The 22463-nt window shown below is 35.3% G+C and overlaps 1 protein-coding gene across 1 annotated transcript in view; it reads right to left on the minus strand.

Moving 5' to 3' along the window:
* LOC137402719 (coiled-coil domain-containing protein 158-like) overlaps window positions 1–22463 on the minus strand; it is a 91689-nt gene that overhangs the window by 56480 nt on the left and 12746 nt on the right. Inside the window, exons 6-13 of the mRNA XM_068089224.1 lie at window positions 20881–21051; window positions 20201–20277; window positions 15972–16082; window positions 8984–9098; window positions 7960–8168; window positions 7733–7841; window positions 6644–6809; window positions 2034–2227 (exon numbers count right to left, since the gene is read on the minus strand). Of these exons, the coding sequence (XP_067945325.1) occupies window positions 2034–2227; window positions 6644–6809; window positions 7733–7841; window positions 7960–8168; window positions 8984–9098; window positions 15972–16082; window positions 20201–20277; window positions 20881–21051 (1152 nt within the window). The remainder of the gene's footprint in view (window positions 1–2033; window positions 2228–6643; window positions 6810–7732; window positions 7842–7959; window positions 8169–8983; window positions 9099–15971; window positions 16083–20200; window positions 20278–20880; window positions 21052–22463) is intronic.

Here is a 22463-nt window from a genome sequence, read left to right on the forward strand (position 1 = left end):
AGCCGCGAATAAATTCATCCGCGAATATGCATGAAAAGACAATTTTCGCGAAATATAACTCCGCGAATGAATTCATCCTGTAGGGTATATACAAACTGATGCTATTTAAATGTTACTAAGCAGCTATTTAGCTTTATTTCTACAAGCTGAAACCAGGCCGTTTCTTTCATTTAGGCTAGCCATTTCCAGCAAATGTATTAAGTAATACTTCTCAGCTATACATAATCCGCAGTAATTCTTTGCTGTGTCTAATGGCTTGGCTTTTGATATAATTTGCCATTTTACAGAGTAGTTTGCTTGTTTGTCCTGTATGTATACTGTATAGCTGAGAAGTATTACATAATACATTTGCCAGAAATGGCTAGCCTAAATGAAAGAAACGACCTGGTTTCAGCTTGTAGAAATAAAGCTAAATACCTACTTAGTAACATTTAAATAGCACCAGTTTGTATATAAGTGATACGATACCCGATCACCATCATTAGAACTGAAGATTGTTTTAAACATGAAACTTTAAGTTATAAAATCATTTTACCATTTTATAAGATCTCTTCAATTTTACACTCTACAGCTCACGCTGGTACCAAAATTATATATATTAATATATATATATATATTAACACATATATATATATATTAATATATATATTAACATATATATATTAATATATATTAATATATACTGAATACTTAGCTAATCATTACAAATTTCCTTCAAGCGCATATAGACCGGCTCTCATCAGAAAGATGGAAGAACGTTGGACAATATGAAGCCTGCATCTTTGCCTTTTTCAAAAGTTCATGATTATTTGCAAACCAAACAAGATGCACACTGAATAAAATAAATTATTTTACTTCATCATGCAAGCATGGTAAGAGTTATCTACTCATCTCTTCAAAGAGGGAATCCCTTAGGCCTAGGGAGTTCTTATCAGTTGATGACAACTACCCATTGACCAATGAGATGTGATTGATGAGTCAATTTCACACTCACTTAAAGCCACCTTGAATTCCACCTCTTTGAAGTTATCACCTGATGAGAGTGGATCTATATACGCTTGAAACAAATTTGCAGTGATTGACTAACTTTTCATATTTTACACTAACTGAATGGCTGGTGTGGCTCGGGCAATAAAATAATTACCAAATGAATTTGAGTAACTTACCTGGTAAGCTAGTAATATAAGCTAGTAAAATCTTTACTACAGTAAGAGCCGTGTCAGAAGCGCATAATGATCAAGCGTGCCAGTTAGTAACCTCAAGCGCTTTAAGCGTGAGTATTTCAACCAATGTACCGAATATGATCACGGTTAATTCGTAGTCGGGCAAATAGGATGTGTGGCTTAATGGTAAGCTTTCCAAGAACTGGATAGAACTGTAAATGCCGAGTTCAAATCCAGCGCAAGGTGCATTTTTGGTTCCTAAAACTTTATGACTATAACTGGACAGACGAACCAGACACAATAAGGTTTATATTTATATATATATAGATAACTAGGCGAATGCCCAGAGTTGCGTGAGGGTTATAAACAGCTTATAAACAGAGGCAGTTAATGTAGTTGCCTGCCACGTGCCATTAGTTTGGCACATTGCCAATGACTAATTTTAGTACGCTAGTATTCCTAAACTTACTAATAAGAGCTGTGAGAGAAAGCTTTAGTGACATTGCATACCGCAGAGTGCTATGCGTATTTTAACTGATATGATGACTCATATCGCCTAATGAAACCAATGCATCTCGTGTAGCTCGATTGGTTAGGTTGTCCCCTTGTGAACGGGAGGGTCCAAGACCAAATCCAACATGCAGTGGAAATTTTTTTCCTAGATTTTAATAGCTATAGCTGGTCAGACCGCAAGACTGAGATTTATATATATACATATATATATAAGATAATATAATTCACTATAGACCTACAGTTAGTGTCTTGAGAACTTTTACTTCATTATTCTTTATTTCTTATTGTTTCTAACAATAATGAGCCAATTCCAGAAGAATGCTTTTGGACAATAGTCTGAGGATACAGACTGTATACCTGCAAGTTGACTCGTTCACACGCGAGGCTAATCTCATTAAACTGCGCATTCCTCTGCTCGAGCATGTTGAGATATTGATCCCGCTCACTCGTCATCTTATCCAGCATTGCATTCTTGGCTATCAACTGTGACTGAAGTGTGACCTTGTCATCGGAGGTGTCACCCTGTAACCTTTCAACGTCCTTCAGCTTTTCTGAAAGATATAGTCATTTACGATGTCAAGATTACCCTATCGTGACAAACAGACATAAATTATGCATGTGATGTGAAGTTTCATCCCAAATCCATAATATTAAAAAAGCCTATCCCTCTGCAACAAAATATATCTGACATGCGATATTAAATTACCACATTATCCGCAGCAAATGTGGTAATGTTTGTGGTAATAGCATCTTCAAAATGCTATCAAAAGGGTTTACAAAGGTCTTTGTAAGTGAGGAGTAGAGATAAATCCACTGCTAACATAAAGGAGACTTGTAATAAAATCGATGTATTTATATCCACTTGGATTGGGCAGGCCATAATCATTTTTATATAAAAAATGTTTCACTCGTGCTGCCACCAAAAAACGAATAAATCACTAAATAAAAAAGTATTGCCAGGTGGTGCCGTAAACGCAAAAACGAATAAATTCATAAAAGACTTGAAGCAACTAGGTTTAGGTATTCACCTTATGTCTTTTGACAAAATATTAAAAGAATTAGCAATACAATTGTTGAGTGCATCTTATGGTAAGTACAAAATAAAATCATTACAACATGGATATCAGACACTTGATAATTAAAACATATCAGTGATGAATGAAGGAGTTAAATCATTCAGTACATGTATTTTGAATCCAACTATTTCGCTGATTCGTTAGATTCAATAGTTGTGGTTAACTGGTTATTAAGATAGAAATTAGTCAAGCATTTCACTCGTAAAAAGCAATTGGCATACATACCAAAAACAAAGAAAGTAAATCCTAATTTTATTTTTCTGCTCTTAAAAGTATATTCCGCGATATATTTTAATTTTGTTTTTTAGCTCTTGAAAGCTAAAAAACGAACAGTTAATTGCAGCCACACGAGACCGCCGTAGTTTGGATTCGCTTTCCAAAACGGCTCAAATGGGACGTAGTTGTTACAGGATGGTTTCTGTAATGACTACGTCAGAAAAATAAACAGATTCCAATCTATAGCGGCTTTTCATTTTTGAGTTTTTAAGAACTTGTAATCACATTTCTACGTACAGTCAAACATGGATAACTCGAACTTCAAGGGACCGAGCAAAAGTGTTCGAATTATCAGAGCATTCAAGTTATCAGAGCACTGTCACAAGTCCATATATTTACTTATTTATTAGTAGATACATGTACATATACAAACTATAATATAAATCAAAAGCACAAATGGCTTGTTTCAAATTAAATGCTTCTAATGTAAAGTTTAAAACGTTTTCATGAAAAAGTATAGAGATTTTTCTATCACTTGAGATTGGTTTGTTGTTTGAGGTGATGTTATTGCCAGGACGTTTTTCAGATTGACATTGGCAAAACTTGATCGTTGTTGAAATGCTCAAAAGAAAAGACATTTTTTTCTTTTGGGGTTTTACCCACGATCAATTTTGCCGTTTTTTCTTGAAGTTTATGCAGATTACCTTACTTTACCTGGGATTCGTTAAAAGCAACACTCCGAGGCAGTTCAATTAGAAGTTTTACGAGGTTTTACGGTACATTCTATATCACTCACGCTTTTTTAATAGATACTTATTGAATGTACACACGTATTCTGTGTTTAGGTCAAACGATGAATAGTTTTTTGTAGCTCAGACAACGTATACGTTTAATTACAACATTTTTTAAGACGTTTTAAACATTCAACATTCCGACGTTGATTCAACACGGAATCAACGTCGGAAAACTATTCATCACGGGCTAGCCGAGTCACGCACTCAAGGATTTTCGCCACGCACATACAAAACAACATGCGATTTTTGTTTTGTATGTGTGTGGCGGAAATTCTTGCGCGCGTGACCCGGCTAGCCCGTGCTATTCATCGTATCGCAGTATAAATCAAATTTCACCAAACTTTTAGAAAAGTCGTTGACAAAAATATTATGCCGATGGTGGTAATAACGACGCTTATGAATTACGAAAAGATGAAGTTTACCTCTATGGCTTTGAATAAAGTGATTTTCTAAAGCGAAAACAACCGTTTCGGTAGCTGTTGGGCAAAAAAACAGTTCGAATTAACAGTGTTGAGTTCGAGTTATCTATAGCAATTTATCATTACGTGGGAACGGACCAAAGGAAATGTTCGAATTAACCATGTGTTCGAGCTATTCGTGGACGAGTTATCCATGTTTGACTGTATTTGGCACCTACAACATAACAGAGTAAGACATGGTGAATCTTTTGATACCAAATAACTGTAATGTGAATTTTGTTGCAAGTCAACCTTTAAGCAGTACAATAAATGATGTATGTAAATGATGCTAAGCTATGTACGTATATAAAGTAATAATGCTAAGATTTTTGCACTAAGTGAATTAACAGAAAATTCATAGTGAAACAATAGATTGCTTTGAAATACAGTCAGACATGGATAACTCGTCCACGGATAGCTCGAACACATGGTTAATTCGAACATTTTCTTTGGTCCGTTCCCACGTAATGATAAATTGCTATAGATAACTCGAACTCAACACTGTTAATTCGAACGTTTTTTTGCCCAACGGCTACCGAAACGGTTGTTATCGCTTTAGAAAATCACTTTATTCAAAGCCATAGAGGTAAACTTCATCTTTTCGTAATTCATAAGCGTCGTTATTACCACCATCGGCAAAATATTTTTGTCAACGACTTTTCTAAAGGTTTGGTGAAATTTGATTTATACTGCTATAAGATGAATAGCACGGGCTAGCCGGGTCACGCGCGCAAAGATTTTCGCCACGCACATACAAAACAAAAATCGCATGTTGTTTTTGTTTTGTATGTGCGTGGCGAAAATCCTTGAGTGCGTGACCCGGCTAGCCTGTGATGAATAGTTTTCCGACGTTGATTCCGTGTTGAATCAACGTCGGAATGTTGAATGTTTAAAACGTCTTAAAAATTGTTGTAATTAAACGTATACGTTGTCTGAGCTACAAAAAACCATTCATCGTTTGACCTAAACACAGAATACGTGTGTACATTCAATAAGTATCTATTCAAAAAGCGTGAGTGATATACAATGTACCGTAAAACCTCGTAAAACTTCTAATTGAACTGCCTCGGAGTGTTGCTCTTAACGAATCCCAGGTAAAGTAATGTAATCTTTGCATAAACTTCAAGAAAAAACGGCAAAATTGATCGTGGGTAAAACCCCAAAAGAAAAAAATGTCTTTTCTTTTGAGCATTTCAACAACGATCAAGTTTTGCCAATGTCAATCTGAAAAACGTCCTGGCAATAACATCACCTCAAACAACAAACCAATCTCAAGTGATAGAAAAATCTCTATACATTTTCATAAAAACGTTTTAAACTTTACACTAGAAGCATTTAATTTGAAACAAGCCATTTGTGCTTTTGATTTATATTATAGTTTGTATATGTACATGTATCTACTAATAAATAAGTAAATATATGGACTTGTGACAGTGCTCTGATAACTTGAATGCTCTGATAATTCGAACACTTTTGCTCGGTCCCGTGAAGTTCGAGTTATCCATGCTTGACTGTATATATTGTTTTTAAAGTGAAATATGTTGAATAAGCTTGTTTGAGAGATCTCTTGACAATTCATTTTAAATTATCATTAACATGCAGACAAACTGATTCTAAGTAAATTCAGGCAATTATACTGATTTCAGAGACAACTTAATACACTGATAAGAGCTTTATCAAACATCTGCAAAATATTTAATATAGGACAACGCTACATTCCTAGATGTTATAAGTATTTAACAAAACTCTACACGGAGAAACTTGTAGGATGTGAAATGTTTACCAATGTACTTTACATTCGTGTTTTTAACTCAAACTCACAGACTCACCCAGTGTTTGCCATAACTCGGGAAAAAACCTCTCAATTAATGTCTGCCGCAATTGATGAAAGCAATTCCTCATTCACTGCATGCCATACTTAAAAAGTACTTTGTTCAAATAGTATTCTGACATGTTGCGGAAAGCAACTCCACAGCTAACTGTATACAGTAACTAGTTGTTCCACCGGGCGTTGCCCGTGTAATAGAAGAGTCTTTGGACAGAAAATTGAATTGTATTTAAAACATAACAACATTTGCCATTCTAACTTTTAAACTACATATCATGGGAAAAGTGTGTCATGTAGTTGAAATAAATTAAGAGAAAAATAAAAACAACTGTAAAGGTTTTAAAACTTTGTCAAACAACTGTACCTTTCAAGCTAGTAGCCTGGCATATTGCCAATAGAAAATCCCACTAAGCTAGTTAATAAGGTTAGGCTTCCAATGACGGTAAGCCATGACTTTGAGTCTGTATTGTTGTCCAGCTCAGCTGTTCTAATAATAGCTATAGCCGGAAAACAGACGGACTTTGAGAAATATATATATAGATTGAAAAAGCAACCCTCAACTAATGATGACGTTGCTGGGAAAACAACTCCTTACCTAATGTATGTCGTAATTGGGAAAGCAACTTCCCATTTTCCACCTCTGCATCTTTGAGCTCTTGCGCTAGTTTGTTTACCCTGGCAGTGAGGCTGTCCACTTGGGTGACTAGTAGAGTCTTTTCTTCTGTGAACTTGTCCATTTGATACTTCTCTGTGAGAGCGACCTGGTGGCCAATTAGAAAGGACAATGAATTTATACTGTCAAGGAGTAACAAAGCATCAGAGACAAGAAGTTTAAGCTGTCAAGGGGTTATAAAGCATCAGAGACAAGAAGTTTATGCTGTGAAGGGGTTATAAAGCATCAGGGACAAGGAGTTTATGCTGTCAAGGGTTATAAAGCATCAGAGACAATGAGCTTGCACTTTCAAGGGGTTAAAAGACATTAGATAGAAGGAGTTTATGTTGAGGTTAGCTATCTAGATAAGATGCCCAGTACAGTAAAAAGCCAAAAAAGGCTTTATTAAATTAGGCAAAATAACAGTTAATTTGCTCACACCGGTCCTGGCTAAGAAGGTATCTAATTAAAATGCAGTTTCAAATCTTGCATTGTAGTAAATTTGAATTCAGAGACAATCTATATTCTTAATGAAAACAAAATGAGGTAAATTAAAATTTATGCTTACTGGCTTGAAATAGCAACAATATAAATAACAATAATAATATACATTCATGGAAGAGCTACTAGATTTGAATCATCTGGGACTGATTATATTAATAATGATTAGGCAATAAGAACAGTACTGGGACATTCCACAGCTGTTGATCCTACTGATACAGAGAAGCAGCGAAATTTCAAGAATCTTCGTTTTCCTTGTATGTCTAAAACGACTTTGTACATCAAAATAATTACTTCATGATACGTGTAAAAAAATTTGTTGTCGAGGTTTGACTGTAACGAAAGGTTTTCCGCAAATGTTTTGTTTTAGGTGTACTTTGTAGGATGACCACTGCTAGACTCCTGTTTTTTAAAGGTTCCCCACAACTTAGTTAGCATTAATTGTGCCCCAGCGTTAACATTTACAAGCCGGCAGTTATTTACTGAGCATTAAAAAGCAATAAGAATGATCGGAGAAAGACAACTTCTTACCTCTTGGTTGATTTTTCTACTGCATTCCTCTTTCGTCTTCTCAAGCAGTGCCTCAAGTCTGGCCATCTCTGCATCTCTCAGCGCCATCTTTGTTTCCAGTTCAACATTCCTACGGCATGTAACAAAGTAGTTCAGAGTTGCCTCGCCTTATTAATCGTCAAAGGTTTGCCTAACCCCAGCATCAAAGTGGACATACATGCTGCTCAGTATGTCACTACATATATTACCTGTTCAGGACTTCATTATCTTTTTCCCAAAGTCTTTTCGATTGCTCCTTCTCAGCCTCCAGCTCATTCGTCAATTTTTCTAAAATGACTTCATAGTCCTTCACCCTTTCCTCCATACCTGCATATCTACGTACGAGCTCGTCTTTGCTCGAAAGGGCAGACGTGAGATCTCTGTTGGTGCTGTCTAATGCGACGCTGACTGACTCCAGCTGAGCAATAAACAAAACAAAATGAAACAATAGAACACAGCCTAATTGCTACAACCTGATAGCCAACCTAATAGCTTCAGGTCTTGCCAATCTACATCCTTCCACAACATATTTAAAATTAGTTATTTGATTCATTTTTAATATAAAAAATGTTTATATTGAAAAAGTTATAAAAAAAACTTAGACGTAGATTATCAGCAAATAGGCTTCCTTCATGTTAGTCATGCCCAAAGAATACATTTTCAACTCTATGAAATGATTTGATACATTACAAGCGCATCGCAAACAACTTTTTCACTGTGTTATTAATAGCAGCGATAAAAAAGTTATAAAATTTAACAATTTACAGCCAATATTTTCCATCAATCAATGTTAGGATTTTGGAAGTAATTATTTGAATCAGTGATAGATTGAAGTCTGATTAGGATCCCATATCTATCACATGGGACTAGTTGTTGCTGAACACTGGCCGCCAAGACAACAGAGACATATTTTAAATCCGGCACTGAATTTCCAACAGCTGCACAAACACTTTAAGAAAACCAGAATCCGAACAGCCTGGCATTCATTGTTTGTTGTTAAATGTCCGAAGATTATTTGAAACTATATAATAATGGCAGATGCGATCTTGATGATGGCAAAGAAGCCATACATACTTCTAACACAACCTATATGGCTTGTGATACGCAGTATGTACTCACTGTTATCAGTTTAATTGTGTAAAAATCAATAATATAACTTAGTTGGATCAAAGTGAAAGAAAAACACCTAGTAAATTTACTAAAGATATAAGAAGGGGGATACAATCTGGATACCTTAGTGTGAGAGTCCTTACGTTCACCTTCAAGATGGGACTTGAGCATCTCCACCCTTTCCTCCAGCATTCTATTTTGCTCTTCCCGTAGCAACTCACTGCCTCTGTATTGCTCTCTATAAAAACCCATCGCAGCTAATTGACCTCCTCTGTGTCTTACACAAAGATAGGACAATGATATTGGTAAGATATTGATAAGATATGCCCACAACACGACTTAGTTGACTGACAACAAAACTGGAATCATGCAGTCTGTTATTTCTCACAAACGGTTTTATAGGAGCTTTCAATAAGGACATATATTGATGATGTTTAATGAACCAATGTTAAGTTTATAAATTTATCATTACTCGTATTCTCTGAAATTTATTCATTTGCTAATAGCGTTAATTTGTTTTTTTTATAAATTTGTTAAAAAGATTCACCAGAATCACTCTTCAACTACGTGGCATTATAAATACAAGTGTTAGAAATGTTGAGAAAGTGAAACAACACTATTAATAATAAGTATAAGTTATGCATTAGGGAAAACCTGCTTACATACAGAATAAAACGCAGTATCCGGAAGGTTAATAGGACCGGTGTTTCAAACGCCCCAAAAAATGGTTTGTCTCTGTCAGGTTATTCCTTATTAGACTAAAGCATGTGAACTCTATTATACCACAACACTTCCGCTTCAAGTCTTTGCTGAATCAGACCAAACATGTTTTTCAGAATGCAGTAAGCCTAATAATAATACTCATAAGTTCTTGACCTAGAAGTTGTCTTCCACCTTGAAATCATAGCTTACTGCCTAGTGAATGTCGCGGTATTTTTTTCTAGGTTACATGGAGCTACAACTTTATTCTGGTAATACGTTTGGGGCTAAACCTCAGAGTTCAAAAGTATATATTATTCATAACTGTTTGTTAAAAAACCATTGTTAGAAAACATACTTTAATGTAACATCTCTCCTTTTTGAAAGATTTGTATACTACAACGGTATTGATGACTGGCATCACAATTTTGAACCAGACTTGATATTCATTTTCTCTTTTTGCCGCCGCTAAAGGTTTTTGGATTGCATGGGTGGTACCATAGAGGATGTGTGTACATGAAAAATACATAGTTGAATGTGGTATATGATAAGCATTCAATTATTTCTAGGCATATTCAGCGACACAGGACATTGGCGATCATTGAACGAATCCAACAAGACATTTCCTCATGTACTAAATTGGTTTGTTATAGGACAAGCGTACAGTTATCATAGCCTAAAACCATTAAAATATTTTTAAAAATATCGGGCCACAGACTTTATTGGTGCACTAGTTCACTGTCAACTTAGTTATTGCATTCCTTTGTGAGCCCTAATCAGGGTAAAAGCTACCATAATTCTCTAAAAATGTGAGGGGTAGACAATTAGTATCAGAATGCCTCAGTTGCATAACAATTGCGTACCCCATCCACGTGGGGAATTCTAAAGCGTGGGGAATTCTAAAGCGCCACAAATGCATACAGCCAAATACTAATCTAGCAAGCTGGTCCCATTATTTAATAAATAAACAGCTATCACAGCGGAATGCTGTTATGTCATAATAGATTGTCATGTCATCTGTTCATCTCGAAATTGTTCCTAATGATTGTTTGGCTACTCTGGCAAGAATGAGAAAGCTTCCCACAGAATCAGTCCGTTATGACAATTAATTTTGGAAGTTGTGCTTCCTTTCCTAAGTTGTCTCTAGTAAAAGTTTCAGTCGCTAACCGCTACAAATTTTTAATCATTAGAAAGCTTTTGTTGCATACAATGTGCTAGACAAACAAGACAACGTCATCCCATATAGTCAGTCATTACCCATTGTCACAAGATCCCAAACTAGTGTTACATCACGTAACCCTTCCAACAAATGCTGTTGCAAACACCAAAACTTTAACAGTTAAAACATACTTGTACAAAACCAATGTTGTAAGCATCACATTTCCTCAACAAACAAAACGCAAAGCCAACTATATTGAGGTAGTTCTAGCTAGCCCTTGTTTGTTAGTAATGCTTGAAGATATCACAACTTACATAGTTTGCTAGATAATCATCAGAATAATGTCTTTAACAAATTCAAAATGAGGGTAGATGATATACACTAATTATATATCGTTAACCTGACAAGATGTAATTCAATCAAGCCACATATAGAGAATGAATGATACCATGATATTAAGTCTGGATTCTAGTTGTTCTACCATTAACAGAAAAACTCTTGTCAACTAAATAGTTAGTACCAGAATTGGGCACTCGAGTTAACATGCTTGCCTGAGCAAGCCTTAAGGCTCAACTCACAAATGAATTGAATAGGTTCTCTAGTATCATTTGATTAATGTAGGATTGAATTGACGTGGCACACCCTATCAATAAAATTGAATTTTGTAAAATGATTGAAAATGGAATTGCGAGTTTAGCACTGGATTATTGAATTGAATCGATTCATCCACGGTCCATAATGCAAAAGAATCAGGAAATGAATTGTTAATTTCTTAAAGGCTGGCATGCAACAAAATTCACATTACAATTATTTGGTATCAAAAAGCTTACCATGTCTTACACTGCTGTGTCGTAGGTATGAAATATGTGAAAATGGGATTACAAGCTCTTAAAAGCTCAAAATGAACAGTTAATCGCAGCCATCACAAAAACGTCATAAAGTAGCGAGGATCTATATTTGATAAGGGCTTTCGGGTAGAGCCCGAAGTGTTTATCATAAACTAGTGCTACGAGAAGTGTTATATTGAGCATTTTATTGGCCTTTAATTTCACGTAATAATATCACGTGTCAAAACAATAACCACAATGTTTGAGAGCGTCGTCGAAATGAAGAGATTCTAAACTAAGGCATTTTCATGATGGCGGCGATTAACTGTTCGTTTTTGAGCTTTTAAGAGCTTGTAATCACATTTCTACCTATTTTGCACCTACAATACAGCAAAGCAAGTAATGGTGAACCTTTTGATACCAAATAACTGTAATATGAATTTTGTTGAAGTCAACCTTTAAAGAGAACTGAATTGAATCGGCTCGTTTTGAAGCCTCAAAAACGTTTCCAGTTAGTACAACAGTCAACAAGGCTTAGTAATAGCCTACTTACTCTCTATAATTATGTAACAACGTCATATGTTTTTTTCATGTTGAATATATTGAACATCAAAAAATCAGTCAAACTTTTTATTTTGTTCAAAAGGAGCAAAAACCACTTTCATTTCACACAGAACGCCTGCCGTCTGTTAAAAAATAAAATTCAACCCACAAAATCAAAAACTAATACAAGACCTACCCAGTAGCATCATATTGAAACATGATGATCCAATAATTAACCCGCTGCCGAAGAGAGTCAGCGACACTATGCTCAGCTCAAAGGTTTCCTAACTACCCAACATAAAGCGCAGCGCGTGCAAGTCGTATCAAAGTCATTGTTGTCTATTATTGTCCTTTATTTTTGGCTCATTCACATCGGCTAGGATAATAGAGAAACAGTTCAACAGAACAATAGACTTAGATTTCTATGAGTGAGTTACAAGCGATAATTGATAGGACACGCGTAACAATAGTGATGAAAGGAACTTGTTCTATGTGAGAAAACAGAATTACTAGTAATCAATTTAATGAAATAACTGAAAAGGGAGGCAAAGAGTGAAAGACAAATATTTGTTTGTAAAAGAAATGCAATGGCATACTTCACCGCTTCAATTGTATATCTTATTGGAGTTGCTATCTCTTCGCGGAAAAACTTAGGCATTTCAATGCAGCAGAAAGTATCAAATTTTTTTAACTTTGATATGGTTGTCGTAGCAAGGGTATACAGTAATCTCTCGCTACTTCGCAGTTCAGCTTACACGGTGTGAGTACTTTTTAGGGTAAAAGACGGTTATAAAAAATTATAATAAAAACTAAATTACATAAACCTCTCTCATACTCTTGCCTAGTGAGTTCCCTCCACGAGCCTTATTGTGATAGCAGTTGTCCGAGTTTGCTGGTTTTCTGTTACGGTTGTAAAAGTGCAAAGTGCTAGTAACACTCTTTATCATGCTTCTTAAACACTTTCGACCCTCAAAATTGTCTAATGTACCAAAGGAAAAGAGGAAAATGCACTGATTGAGGAAAAAGTGACTTTATTAGAGACTAGTTGAAGGCCCAGCATTGCATGAGCATTAAAACACAACTGTTAAACAGTGGCAGGTAATGCAGGTGTCTGCCACTAGCCATTAGCCTGGAACATTGACAATGACTAATTTGAGTACGCTACTATCGTATTGCTAAACTTACTAATAAGAGCAGTAAGAGTAAGCTTTAGTGACGTTGCGTAAAGCAGAGTGCTATGCTTATTTTGACCAACGTAGGCGATTTTTATCGCCTAATGAAATCATTGAATCTCGCATAGCTTAATTAGTAAGATTATCGCCTGGCGATTGTAAGGTTCCGAGATCAAATCCAGCACGAAGCAGATGTATCTTTCCTAAATTATATTATCTAAAGCTGGACACAACGACCGATGGACTTTGAGATTCATATATGGGCGTGTCCATAAATAAAATCTTGACATTTAGAGTTATTTGATTTCACTACACATGCACATTTGCTCCCATTATAAAAATCTTTGAATTAATTGATGCAGTACTTTCTTGGCTTTCAAATAATACAAAATGTACTGCTTTCAAAATAGTAGTTCTGGAGCGATGAAGTGCAACATGCGTAAATGATGGGACATCACAAATGTCCCATCATTTACGCAAGTTGCACTTCATAGCTCTGGAAATACTATTTTGAAAGCGGTAAACTTTATATTATCTGAAAGCCAAGAAAATACTGCATCAATTAATTCGAAGAGTTTATAATGGAAGTAAATGTGCATGTGTAGTTGGCATCAAATAATTCTAAATGTCAAATTATTATTTATGGACATGCCCATATATAGATGTGTTTATCAGTTTCTATTCCAATGATATTCCCTTTTAGCCGGGTACCGGTCCCGATTCACCGCCGAATATAAGGGACTACTGGGTTTAGCTGCTGGGTTAAGTACAGTGCCGCCCCAGTTAATATGAAAAATGATTGATATCGAAAATGGTCAATATGGAAAATGGTCAATATGGAAAGTGATTGATATCAAAAATGGTCAATATGGCAAATGGTTAATATGGCAAATGGTTAATATGGAAAATGGTTAATATGGAAAATGGTTAATATGGAAAATGGTGAATATGGAAAATGGTTAATATGGCAAATGGTTAATATGGAAAATGGTTAATATGGAAAATGGTTAATATGGAAAATGGTTAATATGGAAGATGGTTAATATGGCAAATGGTTAATATGGCAAATGGTTAATATGGCAAATGGTTAATATGGAAAATGGTTAATATGGAAAATGGTTAATATGGAAAATGGTTAATATGGAAGATGGTTAATATGGAAGATGGTTAATATGGCAAATGGTTAATATGGCAAATGGTTAATATGGCAAATGGTTAATATGGCAAATGGTTAATATGGAAAATGGTTAATATGGAAAATGGTTAATATGGATAATGGTTAATATGGAAAATGGTTAATATGGAAAATGGTTAATATGGAAAATGGTTAATATGGAAAATGGTTAATATAGAAAATGGTTAATATGGAAAATAATTAATATGGAAAATGGTTAATATGGAAAATAATTAATATGGAAAACGGTTAATATGGGGAAAGTACTTCAGCTATCGACAACCCAAAACTTTAGCTTTAGATGAATACCTGATGCATATGCTCTACTAAATTTCACACTCATATTTTGATTGGCATAAACTCAAAATGTAGCCAAAAACATATCAGGCTTGTGTTATAGCGATTGACCAAATCATAAGAGAAAGCTTATACTAAAACCAGTAAATCATCTTACACACATGATCGGCTGTCTGATCTTGAATAGTTTGTCAAAGAACCATATTATAGATAGCAATTTCATGAACTCTGGTAAAGGCGACAGACCTGGAACTCTTCTCGGCGAAGGTATTCTTATTGCAGTGACTTATTACCACGCATCAGCAAACCAAATATTCAATATCAAATCATGCAGTAAAAACTTAGAATATTACAAAGACAAACTAAACTCACGGAAGAAGTACATACAAAGTATTATTATTGACAACTAGTGCTAATACTCACAAACTATACTCGGAGTAACATAAAAATACTCAATGGCGAGTGGGTATGCATACCATCAATTTGAGCCTTTGTATAATGCACTCATTTGCCCCGGGTCTTTGCAACTGAATACTAAGTATTTAATCAATGTGACTAAATTTTACTGAATTTTTTGAGTTAGAATGATGTAGGAGTTGTCTAATCTACAGCTAAGAATTAGGCAGCAGTAAACAACTCCAAACGAAATATATTACTTCGTAGGTCATTAGCTATGTTATCATGTAATAACTTATTTATTAGCTTACTGAGTACAAATAGCAGCTTTTACTTGATATCATGTGTGACCAACAGCTAGATCAGGTACTTTCATAAAAGAAAGGGTTAGCTTTCCTTAAGCTCAGAAGGATTAACAGCTACACAGCCGATATGTAGTTTCAAATGTCGTCTGTCAGGTGAGTTTTGGGAAGGAAGGTAAGCTATTCTAACCTATTCCAGCCATATTGTTTGTAATATTTTAAACTTTTTTGTTCGAAACAATTGAGTTATGTAACCTTGATATTTCTTGAATCATAAATGGAGGTCATACACTAAAGTACATATGCTTGCAAAGAGCAAACTGCTGGTTAGCCTTGCCAAGTGATTTACGTTATGTTTTAAAATCCTTAAATAATTTTACTATCTTACTCGACGAATCAAATACAGTAGCATGCACTACATACCCTGATCTACCATACTTAGCCATAATCTTCAAACAACATAAAAATGTAGTTTGAAGGTGGAAACCCTATATCTACAAAACATAAGCTAATACTAAAAGTTTAAAGAAAATATAGCCTACTGCGCCAGCTCCAGCTGTTTTTTCAGCGAATCTGATTGGCTCCTGGCATTGATCGCCCTCTCGTCAGCAGCCTGTAATCTAGATTCCAAATCAGCCTTCAACCTTTCGAATCTACAACAGGAAGCAGCCAGTTAAAACTCCCACCGATCTAAGTTATTTAGAGCAAATATCTTTACATCTAACAAAGAGGTAAGCAAGCCTTTTTACGTAAAAAAGTCTAATATAATTTACAGGAGAATACACTGACCAATAAGATGACTGCGTAAACTTACATGAGCAGTACATAACTTTTAACATATGGCTAAACAAGGAGGTCGAGCTCAGACCATTCTTCCTATTATATTAACCCAGTCTAGTCAATTAACGTTAAGAATATCGTTGCGTTGTACATTACTCATGAACTGAATTTGTTTGCTATATACGTGAGTCATGGTAAACAATAAACCTATCACTCTAATAAATAACTATTAGCAAATTCGCTGAAAATATATGAATATTCTTAAAAAGGTCTTGAATATGTACTGTCTTCAGCAGATACCCAATCAGTGTGCGTATCTTAGAAAAATTACAAATTTGGATTAAGCATTTTGTAGCAAAAATCTGCAAGATTTGCTGTTGCATGTAGCCAACCAAGGCCTTTGCTTCAATACAAGCATTTTCATCCCATTTTGCTCCCATATAGCGACATATATTGCCTAGTAAATCTATTAAGCTTGTGTGATTTAGTAAGGTGTCCGACTGGCGAACGGGAGGTACCGAGATTAAATCTTCTGCTTTACGGATTCTTTATTCCAAGATTTTAATAACTATAGTTGGACACGCATACACACAAACTTTGAGAAATATATCTATAGTTAAGTTGCGATACCTAAATGAGTGTTACAAACAAACGCTTTGTTAATTTTATAAATGGTCGATAAAGATGATTTGCAACAACTCCAAGACACCGACCAATCACAGAAAACTCTTCAATGCAGTTCATAGCTTTTAACTATGCTAAAAGCTTTTAGCTTCTAGGTTTTATCATTAAAAACTTTGATTGCACCACCATACAACAACACCTGTACCAGGCTAATAGTAGTTAGTTCCTTGTTTACCGTGGTTTTGATACTTCGACTTTGTGAAAAATGTATGAGCAATTACGATGTTTTGAACGACTTGCGCGAAGCATGCATCCGGCTAAAAGTTTATGATTATTTTCACGAAAAGTTTTTCAGGTAGCAACACGTAAGTTTTGCTCTGCTAAAAAATGGTTTGGACGCTAATAGTGACAAGCTCAGCAATGCAGAAGAGTTTAGGTCAGCAGAAATTGTGGAAGATATTGAACAGCTAAAAGAGGATGAAATGGTTCCATACGAAAGTGACAATTGGAATGCAGCCTACCGAGCAAACAATGCAAATATTTTTGGTTTTCAAAATATTAGTTTTTGTTTCTGCATATATTATAATTATGGTTGGCTCATTTCGCTTGTTCTTGAATACCCTTGAGATGCGATTACCCTGATAGTGCACCCTCGAGATACGATTACCCTGATATACAATTTTTTCACCTTACGAAGTCAAACATTGTGAGATCTTCACCTTGCTATACGAATTTTATTTCACCATACGATTTTGAGAAAAGTTTCGCCCGAGTTAAAATTTGGCGGTCGGTGTGCTCATAACGCACGTCGAAATAAAAAAAGACACCGAAATTTGGTTTGCCGAAAACATTTTCAGAAAGTTTAGAAGGGACACGATGATCGACTTCTTTCATGTCAGCATTCCGCGTGGAAAAATTCCTGTAAAATACACAAGCAACAGCAAATATTCATTTGTAGTGTTATATTATATTTTACTATAAACTTTCAAGTCAGCATACCTATATAACTACAATACCTACATTTAATTCGTTAGCTATGGAATCTGAGACCGATACAAACGTTACAAAACGAAGGAAAAATGATTTCTATGTCAACAAAGTTGGATCTCATAAATAAGAAGAAGGCACCCGTATTATTAACATTGTCAAGGAATATGATCGCAACCAATCAGCATTTGCAATTATTATTAAAACAAGAACTCCATTAAAGCAAGCACAAGAAAGAGCTTCCGACTGAAGATTTGAAGGAGTTGGAAGGTCATGCACGCGATCAGCATTCAAAAGGAGCAACCATTTAGTATGGGTGAGGAAGTAGAAGATACAGAAAACCCCACATTAGCAGAAACATTTCAAGTGTTTAATTTTCTGATGTGAATTAGTACATTAAAACAATGCATGTATAATATATATTATTTATCTCTTGTGTGGCATGTTTTTCATATTTTTTCCATTTCATTTGTTTCCTTTTGATTTTGCTTTCTTTTCTTGTTTGACCATGTCTTTGCAAGGTGGGTTTGTTATCTCCTACGTGAATACAATTCATCGTATGTATGTCACTCATATAACTAGCTACTCAAGATAGTTGACACATTCACATTACTTTCTGAAACTTGTTAGAGCCCTGTCATCTAGGGTATAAATACGTACAAACTTTGTACGCCCGGTTACATTGATTCCTGTGCACATTTCATACAAGAAAAACTACTGTAGCACCTTCTCTGAATCCTTCTACAAGCGTGAGCTAGCTAGCAGTTTTCTGCATTGCACCAGCATTCTTTTCTTTTGAACCAGAAGAAAAATTGGACAGGACTAGACAACTTTCTTTAGCCTGCTAAAAATTACATTTCATTACGTATTAAATTAATCTTTAAGTGTACAGCAACATAATTAGCATTGATACGTTTTTGCCTCCTCTCTGCTTTATTTGTTAGATGTACCAGCTAAAGTCACGTTACTACAAAGGTATTTACGTCCTGTAAATAAAATTTCATCTTTCTTTTCGGTAGCCATTGAATGGTCAGGTGTGTGAGAGGCCACTTTCGATAAATGCATCGCTCGGTCTTATTGAATTCTGGTTGAAAAAGGTTTCAACCAGACACGCTAAATTTTATAATGAAAATGAAGACAGGAACTTATGAAGGATAAATTTCGTGATAAAAAATTGAAATTCATTAAAATAGTTCAAAATACATACTAAAACTTAGTTTTAAGGGTGAGTTTGGCAAGCTAAACTTATTTGAAGTGAATTCAAAGTTTATGTTATGCATACCATTTGAAGGTAAGAACTTCTTACCGTATGATCTGCATTTGGTACACAGATTACAATTTTACAGTATTGCAGATTATAATCACTAGGTGCACTTAATACAATGCAGCTACTGTAGGTGACTATAGTTACTAAAGTTAACATACTATTTTGTTACTAATTTTCAATATGTACATCATTTTTATAAAATTTTGGACGATTTTTACCTTTTTTTTATTCATTGTTCAATTACAATGGTTTCTATACCCCGACATACGATTTTTTCACCATACGATGCCAGCTTTTGAATGGATTAGCATCGTATCTCGAGGGTGCACTGTATATATTTGTAGCATTTGATAGATTATCATTATAATCTTATAAATTTGCAGATAGTAGCGCAAATTATTTAATAGCATGATAGCATTATTTAATCTGAACTCAGCTTACAATGAATCGACGCTCGTAACTCCTGTTCCATTGCACATAAAAAGCCAACTTTGGCTGTAAACTGTAGCAAACATATCGATGAGTGGAATGTGCTTTGATGCAACCTTGTTAAACATAGTTATAAAATGAAAACACGCCTTCAAATTTAAAATGAAATAAAAATCTTTGAAGCTCCAACAAATTGCAACACGGGCTATAAGATCATCATAGGTTAATTGCAAGCAATATATATCAACTGGTAGAGACATGTATCAGTTTCCTCATGCATATTTATATAAAGATCTATGACAGGTTGGAGATAAGTTGGCAAATTTTTTGCGTCCAAAGGGGTTAATGCCACACCGCCGGAGGAGTGTGCAAAAAATATGGGCAGCATTCGATTTGTCCGTAAAAGGGTTGAATTTATATTCTCAGCATTCTGACGAAGTGTTTGAAAAATACAACGCCACCCTTTATTTGAACGTCACCTCTAATAAAGCACCACTCTAAGGGAAGGGTTGAACAATAGAGAGCCATGGCGTTCAAATAAAAGTTTTATGGTATATGGAAATAGCCACATGTTGAACCAGGAGGAATGGAAAGTATTTACAAACGCATTGCATCATCTAATTGCAGTGACTAAAGTAATCTCAAAGCAACTATAGATCTACTGTTAATAATAGAACTTATTACTTCTCTTCAGAGGACTTATTCATACTCTTCTCCACATCCTGCGTCATTCTTTTCATGTCAGCCACCTGCTCCTCTAGCTAAAAAGTGCCAGATATAAAATAAACACCTGCAGATGATGTCAGTGTTACTAATAGAAATCAGAAATGGATATAGAGTTTCCATGAGTCAACCTTATCTGACTATACTTATACTGCACCTGGCTTCTATCTGGCAATATCAACTTGTGTTTCAATTATGTTACTGTAATGCTTCTGTTTTTGGACCTATCACAGAATATATACATTTGTCAGGTTTCAGCATTCTCTGAACACGAACCCGACATCCGATCTCAAAGTGCGGTAAACTATGCAAGTACCTGTAATTCATACCAATCAACTCATGCCACGTACTTATTTTAACTGTCAACTATGTGTGATTGACACCAATAGTCATGCCGCATTGTCATGCGGCTTGTACAAGCTCCACCTTGTATTACAGGCAACAGTCAAGGTAAGTTCTTAAAAGTCAACCTCACACACATAGAGCTGCTAGAATGGTCCTGGCCCTTATATCTAACATTTTTCACTTGCCAACTTAAAACGACTTGCTTACCTCTCTGCTATCCTGCCTTTAGATAACTTACCTCTGCTATCCCGCTCAGAGAGAACTTATTCCTGTTACCCTGCCCTTAGATGACTTACCTCTAATATCCTGTTAGCCTGCAGTCTTCTGTCCCTCTCCCCTTCCTCTATACACCTCTCAAGAGTGTGTACCAACATGGCAGTAGACTGGCTGCTGATTGGTTCGCTAGTGTAAAAGGACTTGTCCAACCTTCTCTCAGTATCTTTCACAACGGTCCTCAGCATATCCACCTGTGTGATGAACAATTCAGAGGCCTTGACTTAACTGTGGACATGATCGAATGACGATAAACGATGCTATAGTTTGATGAAAGTTTTGGAAGCCACCTTAGATGCTGTTGCATGCAGAGAACAAATAATCATTACAACTCTCGCTCATCATGGCACTGAATAAAGAGTGGTGACCTTGAGCAACCTCTTCTTAAACTAGATCAAAGCAAATTATTTCCAAGAACTGTTTCATATAAAAATACAACTTGCAAATTGCTTTTAGTGTTTATGACATTAAATGCATCTGCATTCAGTTCTTTCCTTCTCTTTGTGACTAATGAGACTATTCTCTTTGGTGAAATTAATTCCCAACGCCACTTGTGTCAAAATTTGGATTTGCCTACTTCCTGCCAGTCAGCTACAGTCTAATTTAGGTAAGCTCACTTGAACCATTTCGCTATTATTTTAATTTGGTGATTCATAAAACTCCTTAGCTTTTTGTAAAGGTTTCACTACATTCAGTCAACGGTAAACATGATGGTAATAAATTATTCTTCATGAATGAACTCCAGATGGTTAGCGAACTAGTGGGGTGAAGCTTGAAATGTATGTATTTCCTCTTATATAAACCTACATTTTAAGCTACATAATATTTTATCAGCTGACCTGTTAAAACGGACTAATAGAGGTGGTAGGACAACGCATCTTCACCGATTGTTCGGTTTAAACAATATGCCTATACCTGGGTCAATATACTGTAAAAAATGTCCAAGTGTACTTATGATGAGAGCCCAATAAAATTGAATCAACTTCAGAGCTAAAATATCTCAATTAAATAAAAAAGGACATTTGGTATTTAAAACCCTTAGCAATGGTCTTAAATACCAAAGTGTTATCTTCATTCATTTCATTGAGATATATCTAGGTCTACGTATACAGGAAAGATCTTACGAAGTTTGATATACATTGCACTGCATACTGTACACCAGGGGTGCCCAAATACTTTTGCTGGAGGGCCAAACAGGTAACCAGGCCATATCAGGAGGGCCAGGCATGAATACAGCTGTATATATGTAAATGTATGTGTAGTTTAAGTAATGTGTAAGTAAACATGAACATAAACATGAACTGTATGTGTATTTTAAGTAATGTGTAAGTATACATGAACATAAACATAAAAGTAACAAGGTGTAACATAATAACATATGTAGGTTTATTCTCAACAAAATCTACTGTGCAGAAGAAGTATCTGTAATGTTAATGAGACACATGGAAGCGAGTTTGCTTTGCAGCTATTGCTGCAATATCTGGTTTATCTTTTGTTACTGCTACGGCTAAGAGCTGTTGAGTATGTTCCTCTGTCAGTACACTCCGATACCTACTTTTTATAAATGTCAGCTTTGAAAACATTGATTCACACAAGTAGGTTGTAC

Source organism: Watersipora subatra, chromosome 8 (assembly GCF_963576615.1).
Source record: "Watersipora subatra chromosome 8, tzWatSuba1.1, whole genome shotgun sequence".
Taxonomy (NCBI): Eukaryota; Metazoa; Bryozoa; class Gymnolaemata; order Cheilostomatida; family Watersiporidae; genus Watersipora; species Watersipora subatra.